The 20,144-nt window shown below is 45.5% G+C and overlaps 1 protein-coding gene across 3 annotated transcripts in view; it reads left to right on the top strand.

Moving 5' to 3' along the window:
- Positions 1-20,144, top strand: part of DIAPH2 (diaphanous related formin 2) — a 1,729,654-nt gene that overhangs the window by 263,614 nt on the left and 1,445,896 nt on the right. For all 3 annotated transcript variants that reach the window (XM_077286525.1, XM_077286526.1, XM_077286527.1), the window contains exon 6: positions 18,350-18,489. In XM_077286525.1, the coding sequence (XP_077142640.1) occupies positions 18,350-18,489 (140 nt within the window). The remainder of the gene's footprint in view (positions 1-18,349; positions 18,490-20,144) is intronic.

Here is a 20,144-nt window from a genome sequence, read left to right as displayed (position 1 = left end):
GTGAGAGCGGACGCCATTTTGGGTTTGTAGATGTGCCTAACAGCAGAAACCCCCCACAACTGACCCTGTTTTGGAAACTACACCCCTCAAAGAATTTAATCAGGGGTATATTGAGCAATTTGAACCCACATGTACGACACAGAGTTTGATAACATTAGGTCGGCATACTGAAAAAATTCATTTTTTTCCACGAGAATCTTGTTTTAGACCTGAATGTCTCACTTTTTCAGAAATAACATCAAAAAGTGGACCCCACAATTCGTTACCCACTTTATTATGAGTGCAGCGATATCCCATATGTAGTCAAAAAGTTCTGTTTGGACAAATGGCAGGGCTTGGACAGAAAGGGGCACAATGTGACAAATTTGGCTTTATTTGAAATTGAAGATCCAGGACCCATTCAAAGCTTCTAGAGACATTGAGCAAAAAAGAAAATCCTTCCAGGAATTATTACTCACAGAGGGAGGCATGCTCCTAAAACACATTGGCTGACTATAAAATTGGTCTTGCTAACAAAACAGTTGTCCCGCATTTGCGTATATTGTAGCAGGAAGAATAAACTGTACTGGAATGAAGGGCAAAATGTGTAGGAAAATGCAGCCAACTATGTGGCAAAGCGGAGTTTGTTCCAAAGATGAAAGAACACCATCAGGGCTAGAATGGCAGACACTTTCAGAGACTGGTCGTACAACGTCCTTTTAGCTCCATCAATCCCTATATGGGGACAAATGTGCCAATAGACGTGGTACACCATAGCAAGCTCCCACCCGCCAAGGTCAGAACCGCTATATGCACAAAACAACCAGTTCTCTATAGAAAGTATTGTCTGGTACCAGAGGTTCGGCAAGAACCATAAAGTAAAGCCCATAGTGTATAAGTACGGAACTTCCTAATTTTTTTAGAAATCCTACAATAAAATGATCATGCCCGTATCATCAGCATAAATATAAGTAATATAAATGGAAGCCAAAGTTTTGTGTAGCAAGACAGTCATAAAAAATGGTCAAAAATAGATAAATGGTCAAAAATGTTTGTGAGTAATCAAGTCCTAGAATTCATTTTCAGATGATCTCACTTTTCAAGATCATTTCTGGGGTCCACATTCTAACGCTTATTGACATGGGTACGTGGATGAGAATTTGTTGGAATAGTAGTTTGGCATGGGATTGATCAAGTTCTAGAATTTTCAGATGACCTGACTTTGCAAGAACATTTGTGGGGTCCACACTCTAGAGCGTACAGACGTGGGTACGTGGATGAGAATTTGTTGGGATAGTAGTTTGGTATGGGATTGATCAAGTTCTGGAATTAATTATGAAATGGGGTAAAATGGGATCTACTAATTAAAATAATATTTATCAATTGTTCCAAATTGTACTACTTGGGCCACTAAGCAGAAAATAAAAATTATTGAAAAAAAAAAGAAACTAATAATTGTAGGTGGTGTGGTAGGTCTCAAAACAGGGGGAGATACAAAGGCCTGGTTGGGATGGGCATGTGGGGCAATAGAATCGGGAATCACTCCGTCTGCCATGCTTTCTGCAAACTCTGCACCTTTTTTGAGGATACCTTTGGGTGGGAGTGACAGGGACAGGGTGAGGAAAATGGCGTTCTGAAAGTCTCCGGGAATCCTCAGAGTCGAAGGCTTCCCCCGGTGCCATGGACTCAAATATGAGGCTCTCTATAATTTTTTCCTGAAAGTGCAGGAACGTAAGTGGTCCTTGTGATTTTTTATATAGGACAAAACTGTTATAAGTGGCAGTTTGGATTAGATAGATTGCCACCTTTTTATACCATGCCCTGGTCTTCCTCTTGACCAGGTATGGTTGCAGAACCTGGTCTGACAAGTCTACGCCACCCATGTGTTTGTTGTAGTCAGTGACGCAGACAGGTTTTTCTTTGTCCCTGGTGGCACCCCTCTCTCTGACCGTCACAGTGGTGTCCGTATGCAGTGTGGAAAGCATGTAGACGTCCTTCCTGTCTTTCCACTTCACTGCAAGAAGTTGGTCGCTTGCAAGTGAGAATGACGCCCCCCTCTCCAAGCGTCTGGACACCAACTGTGACGGAAGCCCCACTCTATTTTTCCTCACTGTCCCACAGGCCCCTGTATTTGCAGCATGGAGGGATTTGTATAGGGGGATGCTCGTGTAATAGTTGTCCGTATACACGTGGTACCCTTGATTGAGAAAGGGCGTCATTAGCTCCCAGACAATTTTGCCTGGGATACCAATTGTCTGGGGGCAGTTTGGGGGGTTTATTTGGCGGTCCCTACCTTCATAAATTAAAAAGGTGGACGTGTACCCTGATGAGCTCTCGCATGCTTTATATAATTTTACGCCATATTTGGCTCTCTTGGAGGGAATAAATTGGCGGAATGACAGACGGCCCTTGTAGCTCATCAAGGACTCGTCGACTGCCACATTTTGCTCTGGGGTATAGGAATTTAGAAAGGAAGTTTTTAGGAGGGAAATTAGGGGTCTTAATTTATTTAGCCGATCGTAGTTGGGGTCAGTTCTTGGGAGGGCTTGGGAATTGTCACTAAAGTGGAGGAATCTCATCAGGGCTTCGTAACGGACTCGGGACATGACGGCTGCAAATACAGGGGTGCAGTGGACAGCTTTTGTTGCCCAGTAAGAGTGGAGAGTGGGTTTTTTGACTATACCCATATTCAGGGTGAGGCCTAAGAATTTTTTTATTTCGGGGACATTTGTGGGGATCCAGGAACGGGAATGAAAGGCATTGGGTTTTTGGGAAATATACTGGCGGGCATATAGGTTGGTTTGGTGGACGATTAATTGCAGGACTTCGGGGCTAATGAAAATTTCAAAAAAATCAATGGGGGTAAAATTGGCGACATTTACTTTTATTCCAGGGACTGCAGAAAAAGGGGGAATTTGAGGGGAAAATGAGGTGTCATTATACCACAGCGGTGGGGGGACTGCGGTACTTGGTCCTGCCTCTGAAGCTTCAGCAGTGACGACCGACTCCGCTACCATCGGGCCGGGGGATCCCGTGGAGGAAGAGTCGTCATCACTGTCTGAAAGCTGCTCAGCTTCAGAGGCAGATTCTGTTTCACTGCCGGAGCTGCCGGAGCAAAGCAGGCTGTAAGCTTGCTCCGCGCTGAACGTTCTGCGGGCCATTTTATTTATTTCCAACCCCAACCAACCCTAACCCTAACCCTAACCCTAACCCTAACCCTAAAAAAAATTTTTTAAAAAAATTATATATATATATATTTTTTTTTTTTTTTATAATCCCCTGCTTATGATGCAGGGATTACGGAGAACGGGGGTGGGTAAATTCGATGCTGGCGGATATAGAAATGGCTTTTTTTATTACTGACAGGGCAGCGCTTGATATGTAGTCTCTCTCTCTTCTCTCCCAGAACAACTACAAGGAGAGAAGAGAGAGGTACATCCCAAGTGCTGCCATGTTTATAAAACATTTGGGGTTTTGATCACTGTGATAGGACATATCACAGTAATCAAAACCCAGCAGCCTATGAGAAAATTCTCACAGGTTGCTGGGTCTCTGCTGGCAGATCATGGCAGGCACACTGCGCATGCGCCCGCCATTTTCTTCCAGCAGAGAAGAAGAAGGGGGGCCGGGAGCTGTGGGCTGGGAACCTTGGACCGGGGACCTGGGACCGGGGCAGGGGGACACACCGGAGGTATGGTGGGGGGCTCGGGGGACTCTATTTCTCTCCTTTCTGATGTGCGATCACATCAGAGGGGAGAGAAATGAAAAGCAAACTTTTTTTTTTTTTTTACAAACTATATGCAGCGATCGCAACCCCGGGGGTCTGTAGAGACCCCCGGGATTGCGATCGCTCCAGGGGTCGGTAAAAACCAACCCCAATACACTGCGGGGAGGCTGGATTCTGGCGGCCGGAGCTATGTTGTGGCGGGCGCATCTGCTCATGCGCCCGCCATCTTGGAGCACTAGGAAGCAGGAGGAAGGTCGGGGACCGGGGGGGGACCTTTTTCGGTACATAAGGTACCGTGGGGGGCTCGGGGGACCCTATTTCTCTCCCCTCTAATGTGCGATCACATTAGAGGGGAGAGAAAGAAAACGCAAGTCCGGATTTTTTTTTTTTTTTTGCGATCGCCGGTAAACGGTTAATTACCGGCGATCGCAAAAGCGGGGTCGGTAAAAACCGACCCGAATCATGTTCTCTGGGGTCTCGGCTACCCCCGGCAGCCGAGACCCCGGAGAAAATCGGACTGTGGGGGGCGCTATACACTTTTTCCACAGCGCCGTTAATTAATGGCGCTGTGGTTTAAGTACCCTTAGCGGCCGCCGTTAAAAGGCGTATCGGCGGTCGTTAAGGGGTTAAACAAATGATGGGTAGGACATGTGCTCACAAAATACTGCAGTACACCAACCCGACAAAAAGGGGAACCAAGACAAGGGTAAAAGAAAACTCCACTCACACAAAATATACTCTCACAAATAACAGAGGTATTCACCAGGGTGTGTAGGAAGGGGAGAAGAAAATAAGGCAGGTAAGGATGAGGAATTTCCTAACTAACAAACCAAGCAACAGTCGCACAATAAACTCCTCCAGCTCTCCAAACACCAGCTTCTCCCTCTCAAGATCTTTATAGCAAGTGCTATCTCAGACAAGGACCTGCCCAGCAAGCCTAGCTTTTATAAGAAAGAGGAGTGGTTAACCAACCACAGCTGAAAGCAGAGATTTCCATGGCTGATTAACCCCTGTCCCGCTGAAAGAAAACAAACACATTTAATCAGGTACGGACTGGGGCTGAAATTCAGCCCTGGCATTTGAAATCACACAGGCCCATGTTGTCCCCGTCCCCATACACCAGATGGGATATATTACTAATATTATGCACATTTTCTTTCTCTTGATAAAGCGGGAACGCGAAACGCGCGTCGGGACTTCTTCGGAGAGCAGGGGTAGCGGACTCTATGGGTATGTGATGATTATTATATATTTTTTCTATGCATCTGCACTTTAGATGGTGGTGAGCAACAGGTTGATTATGTATATTGACCACCACGGAGACTGGTGACTTTTTATCTCACCCCCATAGTCCGCGTTACTTTCTTTCTCTGGCTCTCTGTTTCTTTGTGCAACTTACTCGGATACTATCCTTCCTCATATTACTAATTCCTTGTTCATTATTATTGTATTTTTTAAAAAATGTTTACATGTTCAATAAAATTTGTTAATTTTTTATATACTTGTTCTGAGTGGTGTGTCTTGATACTTTGGTATCCTTTTGGTGATTACTAATATTACCCTGGATGGAGGAAAGGAGGATTTTCTACAAGATCAATATTTCTTATGATACCCATGGCCTGAGGGGGTAAGTGACGGAGTCAGTGATTTTGTGCTCCATCACAACTCCTAACAGTATGGTTGTCTTGAGAACACAGATTCTGTTAACAATGTAGCAGACAAGGCAGCCCATGACCAGACAGGCCCTTATGGCATTTGCCAGAATTGCCAGATGGTCAGTCCGGCCCTGCATTTAATACACCGGGGAAGTGCTTCTCAGCGCAAAGCAGGAGCCATCAGACGCTGCAGTCTTCTGGCTCTGCTTTGTCGCCGTAACCCCGTGACAATTAGCTTTTTCCTCGTCATCTACAACCATTCTTTACTCACTTTCACTCATTATTCTTTTAGACCCACCTCTTCCGACAAGCCTACAACCTGCAGTAACCACCGATCAACCAAACCGCTGCATGACCTGCTCTATCCTCACCTACTGTATTCTCACCCATCCCTTGTAGATTGTGAGCCTTCGCGGGCAGGGTCCTCTCTCCTCCTGTACCAGTTATGACTTGTATTGTTTAAGAATATTGTACTTGTTTTTATTATGCATACCCCTCCTCACATGTACAGCGCCATGGAATAAATGGCGCTATAACAAGAAATAATAATAATAATAATAATAATAATTATTGATATAGTTGAAGAACAGTTTGGGGTTAGCTTTACTCTCCCTAGCAATGTGCTTCTGTTTCCTTTTTGGCAGCTTTAATTAGTTTTTTAGGTAAAGTATTTTTCTCCCTATAGTTTTTTAGAGCTTCAATGGTGCCATCCTGCTTTAGTAGTGTAAATGCTTTCTTTTTACTGTTAATTGCCCCTCTTACTTCTCTGTTTAACCACATTGGGCTTTTCCTATTTCTTGTCCTTTTATTCCCACAAGGTATAAACCGCTTACAGTGCCTATTTAGGATGTTCTTAACATTTCCCATTTATTATCTGTATTCTTATTTCTGAGGACATTGTCCCAGTCAACAAGAATAAGGGCATCTCTAAGCCGGTCAAACTTTGCCTTCCTAAAGTTCAGTGTTTTTGTGACTCCCTGACCAGTCCCTCTAGCGAAAGACAAGTGACACTGTACAATATTGTGGTCGCTATTTCCTGGATGCAGATTTGTTATTCTATCAGGTCTATTAGATAGTATTAAGCCGGGGTCACACTAGAGAGTTTTACGGATGTATGAGAGGCGCAAAAACTACGCATTGAACACGGACCAATGATTCTCTATGGGGCAGCTCCCATCAGCCGTATATTTCACAGCCGTATTTTACGGGCGTAGAAAATTGCAGCATGTTGCGTTTGTCAGTGTATTGCACAAAAAATCCACTAATGAAAGTCTACGGGGGCGAGAAAAATCCATATTACACACGGACCAAGCGTGTAACTTGCGAGAAATACGCAGCGGTGTTCTATAGAAAAGCCGGTAATTCAGAGCGATGTACAGTAAAATCACACTGACAGGTTTTATTAGAATAGATAGAATAAATGTCTACACATAGTATAGGTATACATATATATATATATACAGTTAGGTCCATATATATTTGGACAGAGACAACATTTTTTTAATTTTGGTTATAGACATTACCACAATGAATATTAAACAAAACTATTCAGATGCAGTTGAAGTTCAGACTTTCAGCTTTCATTTGAGGGTATCCACAATAAAATTGGATGAAGGGTTTAGGAGTTTCAGCTCCTTAACATGTGCGACCCTGTTTTTAAAGGGACCAAAAGTAATTGGACAATTGACTCCAAGGCTATTTCATGAACAGGTGTGGGCAATCCTTTCATTATGTCATTCTCAATTAAGCAGATAAAAGGTCTGGAGTTAATTTGAGGTGTGGTGCTTGCATTTGGAAGGTTTTGCTGTGAAGTAAACATGCGGTCAAAGGAGCTCTCCATGCAGGTGAAACAAGCCATCCTTAAGCTGCGAAAACAGAAAAAAACAAGCCGAGAAATTGCTACAATATTAGGAGTGGCAAAATCTACAGTTTGGTGCATCCTGAGAAAGAAAGAAAGCACTGGTGAACTCATCAATGCAAAAAGACCTGGGCGTCCACGGAAGACAACAGTGGTGGAGGATAAAAGAATAATCTCCATGGTGAAGAGAAACCCCTTCACAACAGCCAACCAAGTGAACAACACTCTCCAGGAGGTCGGCGTATCAATATCCAAATCTACCATAAAGAGAAGACTGCATGACAGTAAATACAGAGGGTTCACTGCACGGTGCAAGCCACTCATAAGAATCAAGAATAAAAAGGCTAGACTGGACTTTGCTATAAAACATCTAAAAAAGCCAGCACAGTTCTGGAAGAACATTCTTTGGACAGATGATACCATGATCAACCTCTACCAGAATGATGGAAAGAGAAAAGTATGGCGAAGGCATGGTACAGCTCATGATCCAAAGCATACCACATCATCTGTAAAACACGGCGGAGGCAGTGTGATGGCTTGGGCATGCATGGCTGCCAGTGGCACTGGGTCACTAGTGTTTATTGATGATGTGACACAGGACAGAAGCAGCCGAATGAATTCTGAGGTATTCAGAGACATACTGTGTGCTCAGATCCAGCCAAATGCAGCAAAACTGATTGGTCGTCATTTCATACTAGAGATGGACAATGACCCAAAACATAAAGCCAAAGCAACCCAGGAGTCTATTAAAGCAAAGAAGTGGAATATTCTTGAATGGCCAAGTCAGTCACCTGATCTCAACCCAATTGAGCATGCATTTCACTTGTTAAAGACTAAACTTCAGACAGAAAGGCCCACAAACAAACAGCAACTGAAAACCACCGCAGTGAAGGCCTGACAGAGCATCAAAAAGGAGGAAACACAGCGTCTGGTGATGTCCATGAGTTCAAGACTTCAGGCAGTCATTGCCAGCCAAGGGTTTTCAACCAAGTACTAAAAATGAACATTTTATTTAAAATTATTGAATCTGTCCAATTACTTTTGGTCCTTTTAAAAACAGGGTGGCACATGTTAAGGAGCTGAAACTCTTAAACCCTTCATCCGATTTTAATGTGGATACCCTCAAATGAAAGCTGAAAGTCTGAACTTCAACTGCATCTGAATTGTTTTGTTTAAAATTCATTGTGGTATTGTCTATAACCAAAACTAGAAAAATGTTGTCTCTGTCCAAATATATATGGACCTAACTGTATATATATATATATATATATATATATATATATATATATATATATCAGTGAGACACATATATATATGTATATTTATATTTAATACAGAGATAGATAGCAGAAGAGCCGGCAATTCAGTGTGGTGTACAGTAAAATCACACTGACAGGTTAAAATAGAATAGATAGAATAAATGTCTACACATAGTATAGGGAGATATACACTCACCGGCCACTTTATTAGGTACACCATGCTAGTAACGGGTTGGACCCCCTTTTGCCTTCAGAACTGCCTCAATTCTTCGTGGCATAGATTCAACAAGGTGCTGGAAGCATTCCTCAGAGATTTTGGTCCATATTGACATGATGGCATCACACAGTTGCCGCAGATTTGTCGGCTGCACATCCCAAAGATGCTCCATACAAGGCAGGATGGATCCATGCTTTCATGTTGTTTACGCCAAATTCTGACCCTACCATCCGAATGTCGCAGCAGAAATCGAGACTCATCAGACCAAGCAACGTTTTTCCAATCTTCTACTGTCCAATTTCGATGAGCTTGTACAAATTGTAGCCTCCGTTTCCTGTTCTTAGCTGAAAGGAGTGGTACCCGGTGTGGTCTTCTGCTGCTGTAGCCCATCTGCCTCAAAGTTCGACGCACTGTGCGTTCAGAGATGCTCTTAGGCCTACCTTGGTTGTAACGGGTGGCGATTTGAGTCACTGTTGCCTTTCTATCAGCTCGAACCAGTCTGCCCATTCTCCTCTGACCTCTGGCATCAACAAGGCATTTCCGCCCACAGAACTGCCGCTCACTGGATTTTTTTTCTTTTTCGGACCATTCTCTGTAAACCCTAGAGATGGTTGTGCGTGAAAATCCCAGTAGATCAGCAGTTTCTGAAATACTCAGACCAGCCCTTCTGGCACCAACAACCATGCCACGTTCAAAGGCACTCAAATCACCTTTCTTCCCCATACTGATGCTCGGTTTGAACTGCAGGAGATTGTCTTGACCATGTCTACATGCCTAAATGCACTGAGTTGCCGCCATGTGATTGGCTGATTAGAAATTAAGTGTTAACAAGAAGTTGGACAGGTGTACCTAATAAAGTGGCCGGTGAGTGTATATATATATATATATATATATATATATATATCAGTGAGACACACATTTATATATACATATATTTAGATTTCATACAGCGCTAGATAGCAGAAAAGCCGGTAATTCAATTGCTGGCTTTTGCTATCTCCTTATCAAGCCCGACAGGATATGAGACATGGGTTACATACAGTAAACCTTTTCATATCCCTTATTTTTTTACATATTCCTCACTAATAATATTAGTAGTGTGTGTGCAAAATTTGGGGACTCTAGGTGTTAAAATAAAGGGTTAAATCACGGAAAAAAATGGCGTGGGCTCCCACACAATTTTCTCCGCCAGAGTGGGAAAGCCGGTGACTGAGGGCAGATGTTAATAGCCTAGAGAGGGACCATGGTTATTTGCCCCCCCCCCCCCCCGGCTAAAAACATTGCCCCCAGCCACCCCAGAAAAGGCACATCTGTAAGATGCACCTATTCTGGCACTTAGCCTCTCTCTTCCCACTCCCGAGTAGCGGTGGGATATGGGGTAATAAAGGGTTAATGCCACCTTGCTAATGTAAGGTGACATTAAGCCTGGTTAATAATGGAGAAATGTGAATAAGACACCTATCCATCATTAATCCAATAGTAGTAAAGGGTTAATAATACACACACATTATAAATAAAGTATTTTAATGAAATAAATAGTCACATGGGGTTTTAAAAACTTTATTGTACGCTTAATCCACCTGAAGACCCTCGTTCTGTGACAAAAATAAAATAAAAAAGCAACAATATCCCATACCTTTCCGGCAACCAGTCATGTCCCACACTGTAAATCCATCTGAAGGGGTTAAATAAATTTACAACCAGAAGACTGCTAATGCAGCTGTTGCTCCTGGTTGTAAAAACTGAGGAATGAATGGAATGCAGGGGAACGTAGCATGGTAGACTTGCGATGCTGCGCCACTTAGTGGCATAAACTCATATGAACTCTAGCGTGGGAAAATATTCCGAAAAATTCCTACGCTAGAGTTCATATGAGTTTATGCCAGCATGGGGCGCAGCACTGCAAGTCTACATACACTGTATGTAACCATGTCGCATATCCTGTCAGGTTTGATAAGGAGATAGCAAAAGACAACAATTGAATTACCGGCTTTTAAGCTATCTAGCGCTGTATGAAATATAAATATATATATGTGTCTCACTGATATATATATATATATATATATATATATATATATATATATATATATATATATATATATATATATATATATATATATATATATACACTCACCGGCCACTTTATTAGGTACACCTGTCCAACTTCTTGTTAACACTTAATTTCTAATCAGCCAATCACATGGCGGCAACTCAGTGCATTTAGGCATGTAGACATGGTCAAGACAATCTCCTGCAGTTCAAACCGAGCATCAGTATGGGGAAGAAAGGTGATTTGAGTGCCTTTGAACGTGGCATGGTTGTTGGTGCCAGAAGGGCTGGTCTGAGTATTTCAGAAACTGCTGATCTACTGGGATTTTCACGCACAACCATCTCTAGGGTTTACAGAGAATGGTCCGAAAAAGAAAAAAAATCCAGTGAGCGGCAGTTCTGTGGGCAGAAATGCCTTGTTGATGCCAGAGGTCAGAGGAGAATGGGCAGACTGGTTCGAGCTGATAGAAAGGCAACAGTGACTCAAATCGCCACCCGTTACAACCAAGGTAGGCCTAAGAGCATCTCTGAACGCACAGTGCGTCGAACTTTGAGGCAGATGGGCTACAGCAGCAGAAGACCACACCGGGTACCACTCCTTTCAGCTAAGAACAGGAAACTGAGGCTACAATTTGTACAAGCTCATCGAAATTGGACAGTAGAAGATTGGAAAAACGTTGCTTGGTCTGATGAGTCTCGATTTCTGCTGCGACATTCGGATGGTAGGGTCAGAATTTGGCGTAAACAACATGAAAGCATGGATCCATCCTGCCTTGTATGGAGCATCTTTGGGATGTGCAGCCGACAAATCTGCGGCAACTGTGTGATGCCATCATGTCAATATGGACCAAAATCTCTGAGGAATGCTTCCAGCACCTTGTTGAATCTATGCCACGAAGAATTGAGGCAGTTCTGAAGGCAAAAGGGGGTCCAACCCGTTACTAGCATGGTGTACCTAATAAAGTGGCCGGTGAGTGTATATATACTGTATATATGTTTTCACGAATATTTGAGCCCATGGATCCATTATATGTCCATTTTGTAAGGTTGCGAGAAAAAAATCAGTACGGATGCCATACGGATTACATACGGAGGTTGACATGCGTAAAATACGCAGCCACACCCTGCCTACGGATGACATATGGATCACTGTTTAGGGAGCATTTCTGCGTCCTTCTGCAGCCTTAGGTGTAAAAGTGCTGCTCCTCTGGTTGGATTTTGCACCAATTGTGAAAGATAATTTTTCTTGGTTATTAGCAGAAACCTGTTGCCTTTATGGGTTTTGCAGGTCTCTGTTTCCCAGTTAATATCTGAGTAGATAAAGTCCCCCCATAACAAGGACCTCATTATGGGTTGCAGATTCATCTATCTGCCTTAGTAGTAGACTTTCCATGATTTCTGTTATATTTGGGGGTTTGTAACGGACCCCAATAAGAATTTTGTTACTATTTTTCCCTCTATGTATTTCGACCCATATTGAGTAGACATCCTCATTCCCTTTGTTAATATCCTCCCTTAAAGTGGACTTGAGACAAGACTTTACATAAAGACAAACCCCCTCCTCCTCTCCGATTTTTACAATACTTCCTAAACAGACTGTACCCCTGTAAGTTAACTGCCCAGTCATAGCTTTCATCTAACCGTGTCTCGGTTATTCCCACTATGTCATAGTTACCTGTAGATATTTCTGCTTCTAGTTCTTCCATCTTATTTGTCAGGCTTCTGGCGTTTGCGAGCATGCAGTTTAGAGGATTTTGTTTTGTTCCAATCTCCTCCCTGTGGTTTGTTTTAGAAATGTTCTTTACCTCCCTTCCGAGTATGTTGTCTTGGATCTTCTTTGCCGCACCTCATATCCTTCATTAGTATATTTTCTGGCTTCATGTTCGAGTCTAATGTTTTTCTTCACGTCCCCTCTTCTTCTAGTTTAACGCCCTCCTGATGAGTGTAGCGAGTCTTCTGGCGAATGTGTGTTTCCCAGGTTTGTTGAGGTGTAGTCCGTCTCTGGCGAGGAGTCCGTCGTACAGGTAATTCACACTGTGGTCCAGGATTCTGAATCCTTGTTGTCTGCACCATCGTCTTAGCCAGTTGCTCGCATCAAGTATCCTGTTCCATCTCCTGGTGCCATGCCCATCTACTCGAAGGATAGAAGAAAAAACTACCTGTGCATCCAGTTCCTTTACTTTCTTCCCCAACTCTTCAAAGTCCTTGCAGATTGTCAGTAGTTCCTTCCTTGCCGTGTCATTGTTGCCAACATGTATCAGAAGAAATGGGTGGCCGTCCTTGGAACGAGCTTTGGTTTCCTATCGGTCATATCCTTGATCTTCGCACCTGGGAGGTAGCATACTCCTCTTGAGGTTATATCCGGTCTGCAAATGGCTACTTCTGTGCCTCTCAGTAGTGAGTCTCTCACCACTACCATTCTTCTACGCTTCTTGGCTGTACTTTTTGTTGTCAGTTCTGGGTGTTGCTGTGTGCCCTTTTCTTCTTTGCTTGCTGGTAGTGCCTCATCCTTAGGTGTGCCATCTTCGTCCTCCGCAAGGCCTTGGTATCAGTTTCTCAGTTGTGTGGTTGGTGATTTCTCCATGGTCTTCTTGCTTCTTTTGGTCACATGCTTCCACTCTTCTGCTTTTGGAGGTTCTCTGACACTTTCTTCACCTTCTGTGACCAGTAGAGATGCTTCTGTTCTGTCTAGGAAGTCTTCATTTTCTTTGATGAGTTTCAAAGTCGCAATTCTTTCTTCCAGACCCCACACCTTTTCTTGTAAATGGGCCAGTAGTCTATACTTCTGGCAGGTGAAGTTGGATTCTTCTTATGGTCGATTTGTGAACATGTAGCACATGTTGCAGCTCACCATGTAGGTTGTCACATCTGCCATGTTGCTCCTAGATCCTGCTGTCTTGCTGTGTGTCTTCCTTCTTGTGTAATCTGCTGTGTGTAACCTTCTTGTGTAGTCTATTCAATCAGCCAAGCTTCCTTGCAATAATGTGCTAGAGGCAAAAATTTGCACGCCGTAAGGCAAGCGGTTTGACAATGCTTTCCAAGCAGCTGGTCCCAGCAGTACTCAATGATCTTCTTGCTGAGGGAGACTCTTCGATTTTCCCAGAAGGCACCTGGAATATGCAAATTGTCCAACTCAAGCTTCAATCCCTGGTTTAGTAATGCTTTCCAAACAGCTGGTCCCGGCGGTACCCAACGATCTTCTTGCTGAGGGAGACTCTTCGCTTTTCCCAGAAGGCACTTGGAATATGCTAATTGTCCTTTTCAAGCTTATATACACCCAGATCCCGGCCCCCTACTCCATATACACCATGATCCTAGCCCCTTCCTCTATATATACTCGGAACCCGTCCCCCTCCTCTATAAACACCTGGATCCCGACCCCCTCCTCTATATACACCCAGATCACGGCCCCTTCCTCTATATAATTCTCACTTTCGCTCTGTCTTCAGGAGATCCCTCCTGATGTGAAACTGGTGCCGGGTTTCCAGTGATGGCGGCATCTTTATTATGCTGTAACTCACGTCTCAGATCTTATTAATAAATGACTCACACTTTGATAAGTTTTATCGCTGGATTCTGGAAACATGTAAATGACCTGAATAATTTATTACACAATATGTGAAAACTCGAAGCCGTTCCATAAGACAAGGGAATCATCAGGGTAGTCCTCACTTATCAAACGAAAGCCCTCTGGTGATCAAAAATGCCAGCCACTGTAAGAGCCCCCCAATATGCACCAGCCACTGTCCCCATAAATACCAGCTACAGGACCGATATATACCAGCCACAGCCCCCATAAATGCCAGCTACAGCCCCCGATATGTACCAGCCACAGCCCCCATAAATCCCAGCTACAGCCCCCTGATATGTACCAGCCACTGCCCCCATAAATGCCAGCTACAGCCCCCGATATGTACCAGCCACTGTCCCCATAAATACCAGGTACAGCCCCCACTATATCTGCCACACACTGACTGTCTATAATTGCAGCCACGGCTCGCCTAAAGTTACCGGCCACAGCTTCCCTACAGTTACCAGCTGCGGCTCACCTACAATTACCAGCCACGGCTCCCCTTTGTCTACCGGCTATGGCTCACCTAAAATTTACCGGCTCCCCTACAATTACCGGTCATGTCTCCCCTACGTCTCCTGTCTACAGCTCACCTACAATTACCAGCCACGGCTCCCCTATGTCTACCTGCTACGGCTCACCTACAATTACCAGCCACGATTCCCCTACAATTACCGGTCATGGCTCCCCTACGTCTTCCATCTACAGACCACCTACAATTACTGGTTACAGATCCCCTACAGTTACCGGCCACGGCTCCCCTATGTCTACTGGCTATGGCTCACCTACAATTAGCAGCCACGGCTCCCCTACAATTACCGGTCATGGCTCCCTTACGTCTTCCGGCTACAGCTCACCTACAGTTACTGGCTGCGGTTCACCTACAATTTCTGGCCACGGCTCCCCTACGTCTACCAGCTGTGGCTCACCTACAGTTACCGGTCAGAAATCCCCTACAATTACCGACCACGGCTCCCCTACGTCTACCGGCTACAGCTCACCTACAATTACCAGCAAGGGCTCACCTACAATTACCGGCTATGACTCCCCTACGTCTACCGGCTACGGCTCCCCTATGTCTACCGGCTTCTGCTCCCCTACAATTACCAGTTACGGCTCCCCTACAATTACCGGCCATGGCTCCCCTAAGTCTACCGGCCACGGCTCCCTACAATTACTGGCCATAGCTCCCCAACGTCTACCGGCTACGGCTCCCCTATGTCTACTGGCTACGGCTCCCCTACAATTACCAGCTACGGCCCCCCTACAATTACCGGCCATGGCTCACCTACGTCTACCAGCTACGGCTCACTTACAATTACCAGCCATGGCTCCCCTACTTCTATCGGCTACGGCTCCCCTACGTCTACCGGCTGTGGCTCCCCTACAATTACAAGCTATGGCTCCCCTACAATTACCGGCCATGGCTCCCCTACATCTACCAGCTACGGCTCCCCTACAATTACCGGCCATGAAATCCCAAACATCTACCGGCTACGGCTCACCTACAATTACCGGCCATGAAATCCCCAACATCTATCAGCTACGGCTCCACTACGTCTACCGGCTACGGCTCACCTACAGTTACCGGCCACAGCTCCCCTACAATTACCGGCCACAGCTTCCATATAAGCATCCAGTTTTCCTGGACTTTGTACTCTTAGGTCCATCTCTGATACTAAACCCATGACGTTTCATCTTCCTCCCAACTGGACCTCGTGTCAGTAAATCATCGGGATGTGTACTGATGTGCGGTGAACCTCTTTGTACAGCGCTGCAGAATATGATGGTGCCATATTAGCTGCAGGAAATGATTAGAGTAAGAGGTTTTGTTTCTGTTGCTGGTGCCCAGTATCACTGCCCGGCCGCAGGACGATGGCTTCAGGTTGCTCATGGATTCATTCATGTGAGATGACTTTTTTCTTGTTTCTTTGGATCATTGACTTTGATATAGAAGGATTTATGGTGTAAGGCCGCGGAATTAGTGAGGTCTCCGGAGCCACCACCGATGACTCCTGGAGGCTCCGGGGTAAACTCCTGATTACACAGAGGCTTTATGACGGATTAGGGCTTTCATAGTCGTCCTTCAAGTCCGGGCTGTGGAGGAGACTTCGTAATCCTCTGTGCATTTTATATTCTTTGTTTATTTCTCAGGATAATGCAGAATGTTCGATGATGATATTACATCCGTTCCACTTTGATATTACCGCCATGTAACGCCATTAACCTGTGCCGCTATAGGGTCAACCTTATGGACTGACTTATCTGTGCTTACATGCAAACAACATCCCCCAGCCTAATGTCAGGGTCCTACTGCCACCTAATGCCAGGGTCATACTGCCACATAATGCCAGGGTCATACTGTCATATAGTGCCAGGGTCATACTGCCAGCTAATGCCAGGGTCATACTGCCAGCTAATGCCAGGGTCATACTGCCAGCTAATGCCAGGGTCATACTGCCACCTAATGGCAGGGTCATACTGCCACCTAATGCCAGGGTCATACTGCCACATAGTGCCAGGGTCATACTGCCATATAGTGCCAGGGTCATACTGCCACCTAATGCCAGGGTCATACTGCCACATAATGCCAGGGTCATACTGCCATATAGTGTCAGGGTCATACTGCCACCTACTGCCAGGGTCATACTGCCATATAGTGCCAGAGTAATGCTGCCACCTAATGCCAGGGTCATACAGCCACATAATGCCAGGGTCATACTGCCACCTGATGCCAGGGTCATACTGCCATATAGTGCCAGAGTAATACTGCTATATAGTGCCAGGGTCATACTGCCACATAATGCCAGGGTCATACTGCCATATAGTGCCAGAGTAGTACTGCCACTTAATGCCAGGGTCATACTGACACCTACTGCCAGGGTCATACTGCCACCTAATGCCAGGGTCATACTGCCATATAGTGCCAGAGTAATGCTGCCACCTAATGCCATGGTCATGCTGCCACATAATGCCAGGGTCATACTGCCACCTGATGCCAGGGTCCTACTGCCATATAGTGCTAGGGTCATACTGCCACATAATGCCACGGTCATACAGCCATATAGTGCCAGAGTAATACTGCCATATAGTGCCAGGGTCATACTGCCATATAGTGCCAGAGTAGTACTGCAATCTAATGCCAGGGTCATACTGCCACATAATGCCAGGGTTATACTGCCATATAGTGCCAGGGTCATACTGCCATATAGTGCCAGGGTCATGCTGCCATATAGTGCCAGGGTCATGCTGCCACCTAATGCCAGAGTAATACTGCCACCTAATGCCAGGGTCACACTGCCACATAATGCCAGGGTCATACTGCCACCTAATGCCAGGGTCATACTGCCACATAATGCCAGGGTCATACTGCCATATAGTACCAGGGTCATACTGCCACATAGCGCCAGGGTCATACTGCCATATAATGCCAGGGTCATACTGCCACCTACTGCCAGGGTCATACTGCCACCTAATGACCGAGTAATACTGCCACCTAATGCCAGGGTCATACTGCCACCTAATGCCAGGGTCATACTGCCACATAATGCCAGGGTCATACTGCCATATAGTGCCAGGGTCATACTGCCATATAGTGCCAGGGTCATACTGCCATATAGTGCCAGGGTCATACTGCCACCTACTGCCAGTCGCTTAAAGAGCCATACATAGCGGCATACACTGTGGTCCCTTTTGCAGGAACCATTTCTCGTTAGTTTTCCATGATGCAACATTGTGTGTCAGGGCCTGAAGTCAATTACAGGAACCAAAGCTGTGCTGCTGATGTGATACATTGTGACAAATCCTCCGCTGTGAGCAGGACTGCAGTGTATCGGCGCTCTGTTAAGAAATGAGTGTAATCCTTTATGATTAGTGACAGGTTTTCGGCTGTTTGTGAACAATGATGAGTCCGTTCACTGACCGTAAGCAGACATGTTGTAAATGATGCTGGGCTGGCAGACACATTATCAGGTTGGCAATCCATGGCAGTGACTGATGGCAGAGCTGACCGTGTGTCCTCCTTTCCTCCATAGGGCGGCCTGAAGAACAACAAGCACGAGTGCACCCTGTCCTCCCAGGAGTACGTGCACGAGCTGCGCTCCGGCATAGCAGACGAGAAACTGCACAACTGTCTGGAGTCGCTGAGAGTTTCCCTGACCAGCAACCCTGTCAGGTAAGAGATGACCCCAATGTTCACATGTGGCCCCTAAGTCCCCCATCTCCCAGTGTTAACTCCTGATTTGCCGCCACACTTTTCTGCTATTCAGAAGGTGACTCTCTGTTTCGCGGGTTTTGTGGCGGACTCAACACATCTTTAGTCGTAGCCCAGAATGTAGAAAGTCTTACAGCCCCGAGAACACAAGGTGGGCTGATAATACTGATGGTTCAGGGACTGGGCCCCTCTACTAAAAAGTATGTGACCCCTTGCCAGAAGCCCAGTGTCCTATCAGTGCTGTATGAGCACCCTCATTCTACAGGGATGAACGATTGAGTTTATACATCTCTCTAGACAGATGAGCAGCGACTGTGCCTGCAAAGAGTCACACGCTCTGATCAATATACAACTGGCGAATGTTAACCTGCGTCCACAGACTGTTCACTGTCAGCGCAGAGTAGTGGAGACAAGAGGCTGTTATTCCTCCAAAACACGGAGCATAGAAAAGGGAGCTCCCTGTATACAGAGATACATGATAAGATCCTGCCTGCAGCCACCACTAGGGGGAGCTCCCTGTTTACAGAGATACATGATAAGATTCTGTCTGAAGCCACCACTAGGGGGAGCTCCCTGTATACAGAGATACATAATAAGATCCTGTCTGCAGCCACCACTAGGGGGAGCTCTCTGTATACAGAGATACATGATAAGATCCTGTCTGCAGCCACCACTAGGGGGAGCTCTCTGTATACAGAGATACATGATAAGATTCTGTCTGCAGCCAACACTAGGGGGAGTTCCCTGTATACACAGATACATGATAAGATCCTGTCTGCAGCCACCACTAGGGGGAGCACCCCTATACACAGATACATAAGATCCTGTCTGCAGCCACCACTAGGGGGAGCTCCCTCTATACAGAGATACATAAGATTCTGTCTGCAGCCACCACTAGGGGGAGCACCCTGTATACACAGATACATAAGATCCTGTCTACAGCCACCATTAGGGGGAGAACCCTGTATACACAGATACATAAGATCCTATCTACAGCCACCACTAGGGGGAGCTCCCTGTATACAGAGATACATGATAAGACCCTGTCTACAGCCACCACTAGGGGGAGCTCCCTGTATACACAGATACATAAGATTCTGTCTGCAGTCACCACTAGGTGGAGCTCCCTATATACACAGAAACATAAGATCCTGTCTGCAGCCACCACTAGGGGGAGATCCCTGTATACACAGATACATAAGATCCCGTCTGCAGCCACCACTAGGGGGAGCTCCCTGTATACACAGATACATAAGATCCTGCCTGCAGCCACCACTAGGGGGAGCTCTCTGTATACAGAGATACATGATAAGATTCTGTCTGCAGCCAACACTAGGGGGAGCTCCCTGTATACACAGATACATGATAAGATCCTGTCTGCAGCCACCACTAGGGGGAGCACCCCTATACACAGATACATAAGATCCTGTCTGCAGCCACCACTAGGGGGAGCTCCCTGTATACACAGATACATAAGATTCTGTCTGCAGTCACCACTAGGTGGAGCTCCCTATATACACAGAAACATAAGATCCTGTCTGCAGCCACCACTAGGGGGAGATCCCTGTATACACAGATACATAAGATCCCGTCTGCAGCCACCACTAGGGAGAGCT

This window comes from Ranitomeya variabilis, chromosome 2, assembly GCF_051348905.1.
Source record: "Ranitomeya variabilis isolate aRanVar5 chromosome 2, aRanVar5.hap1, whole genome shotgun sequence".
Lineage (NCBI taxonomy): Eukaryota > Metazoa > Chordata > Amphibia > Anura > Dendrobatidae > Ranitomeya > Ranitomeya variabilis.
The sequence above is the reverse complement of the archived record's forward strand: the minus strand, read 5'-3'. Positions and strand labels throughout refer to the sequence as shown.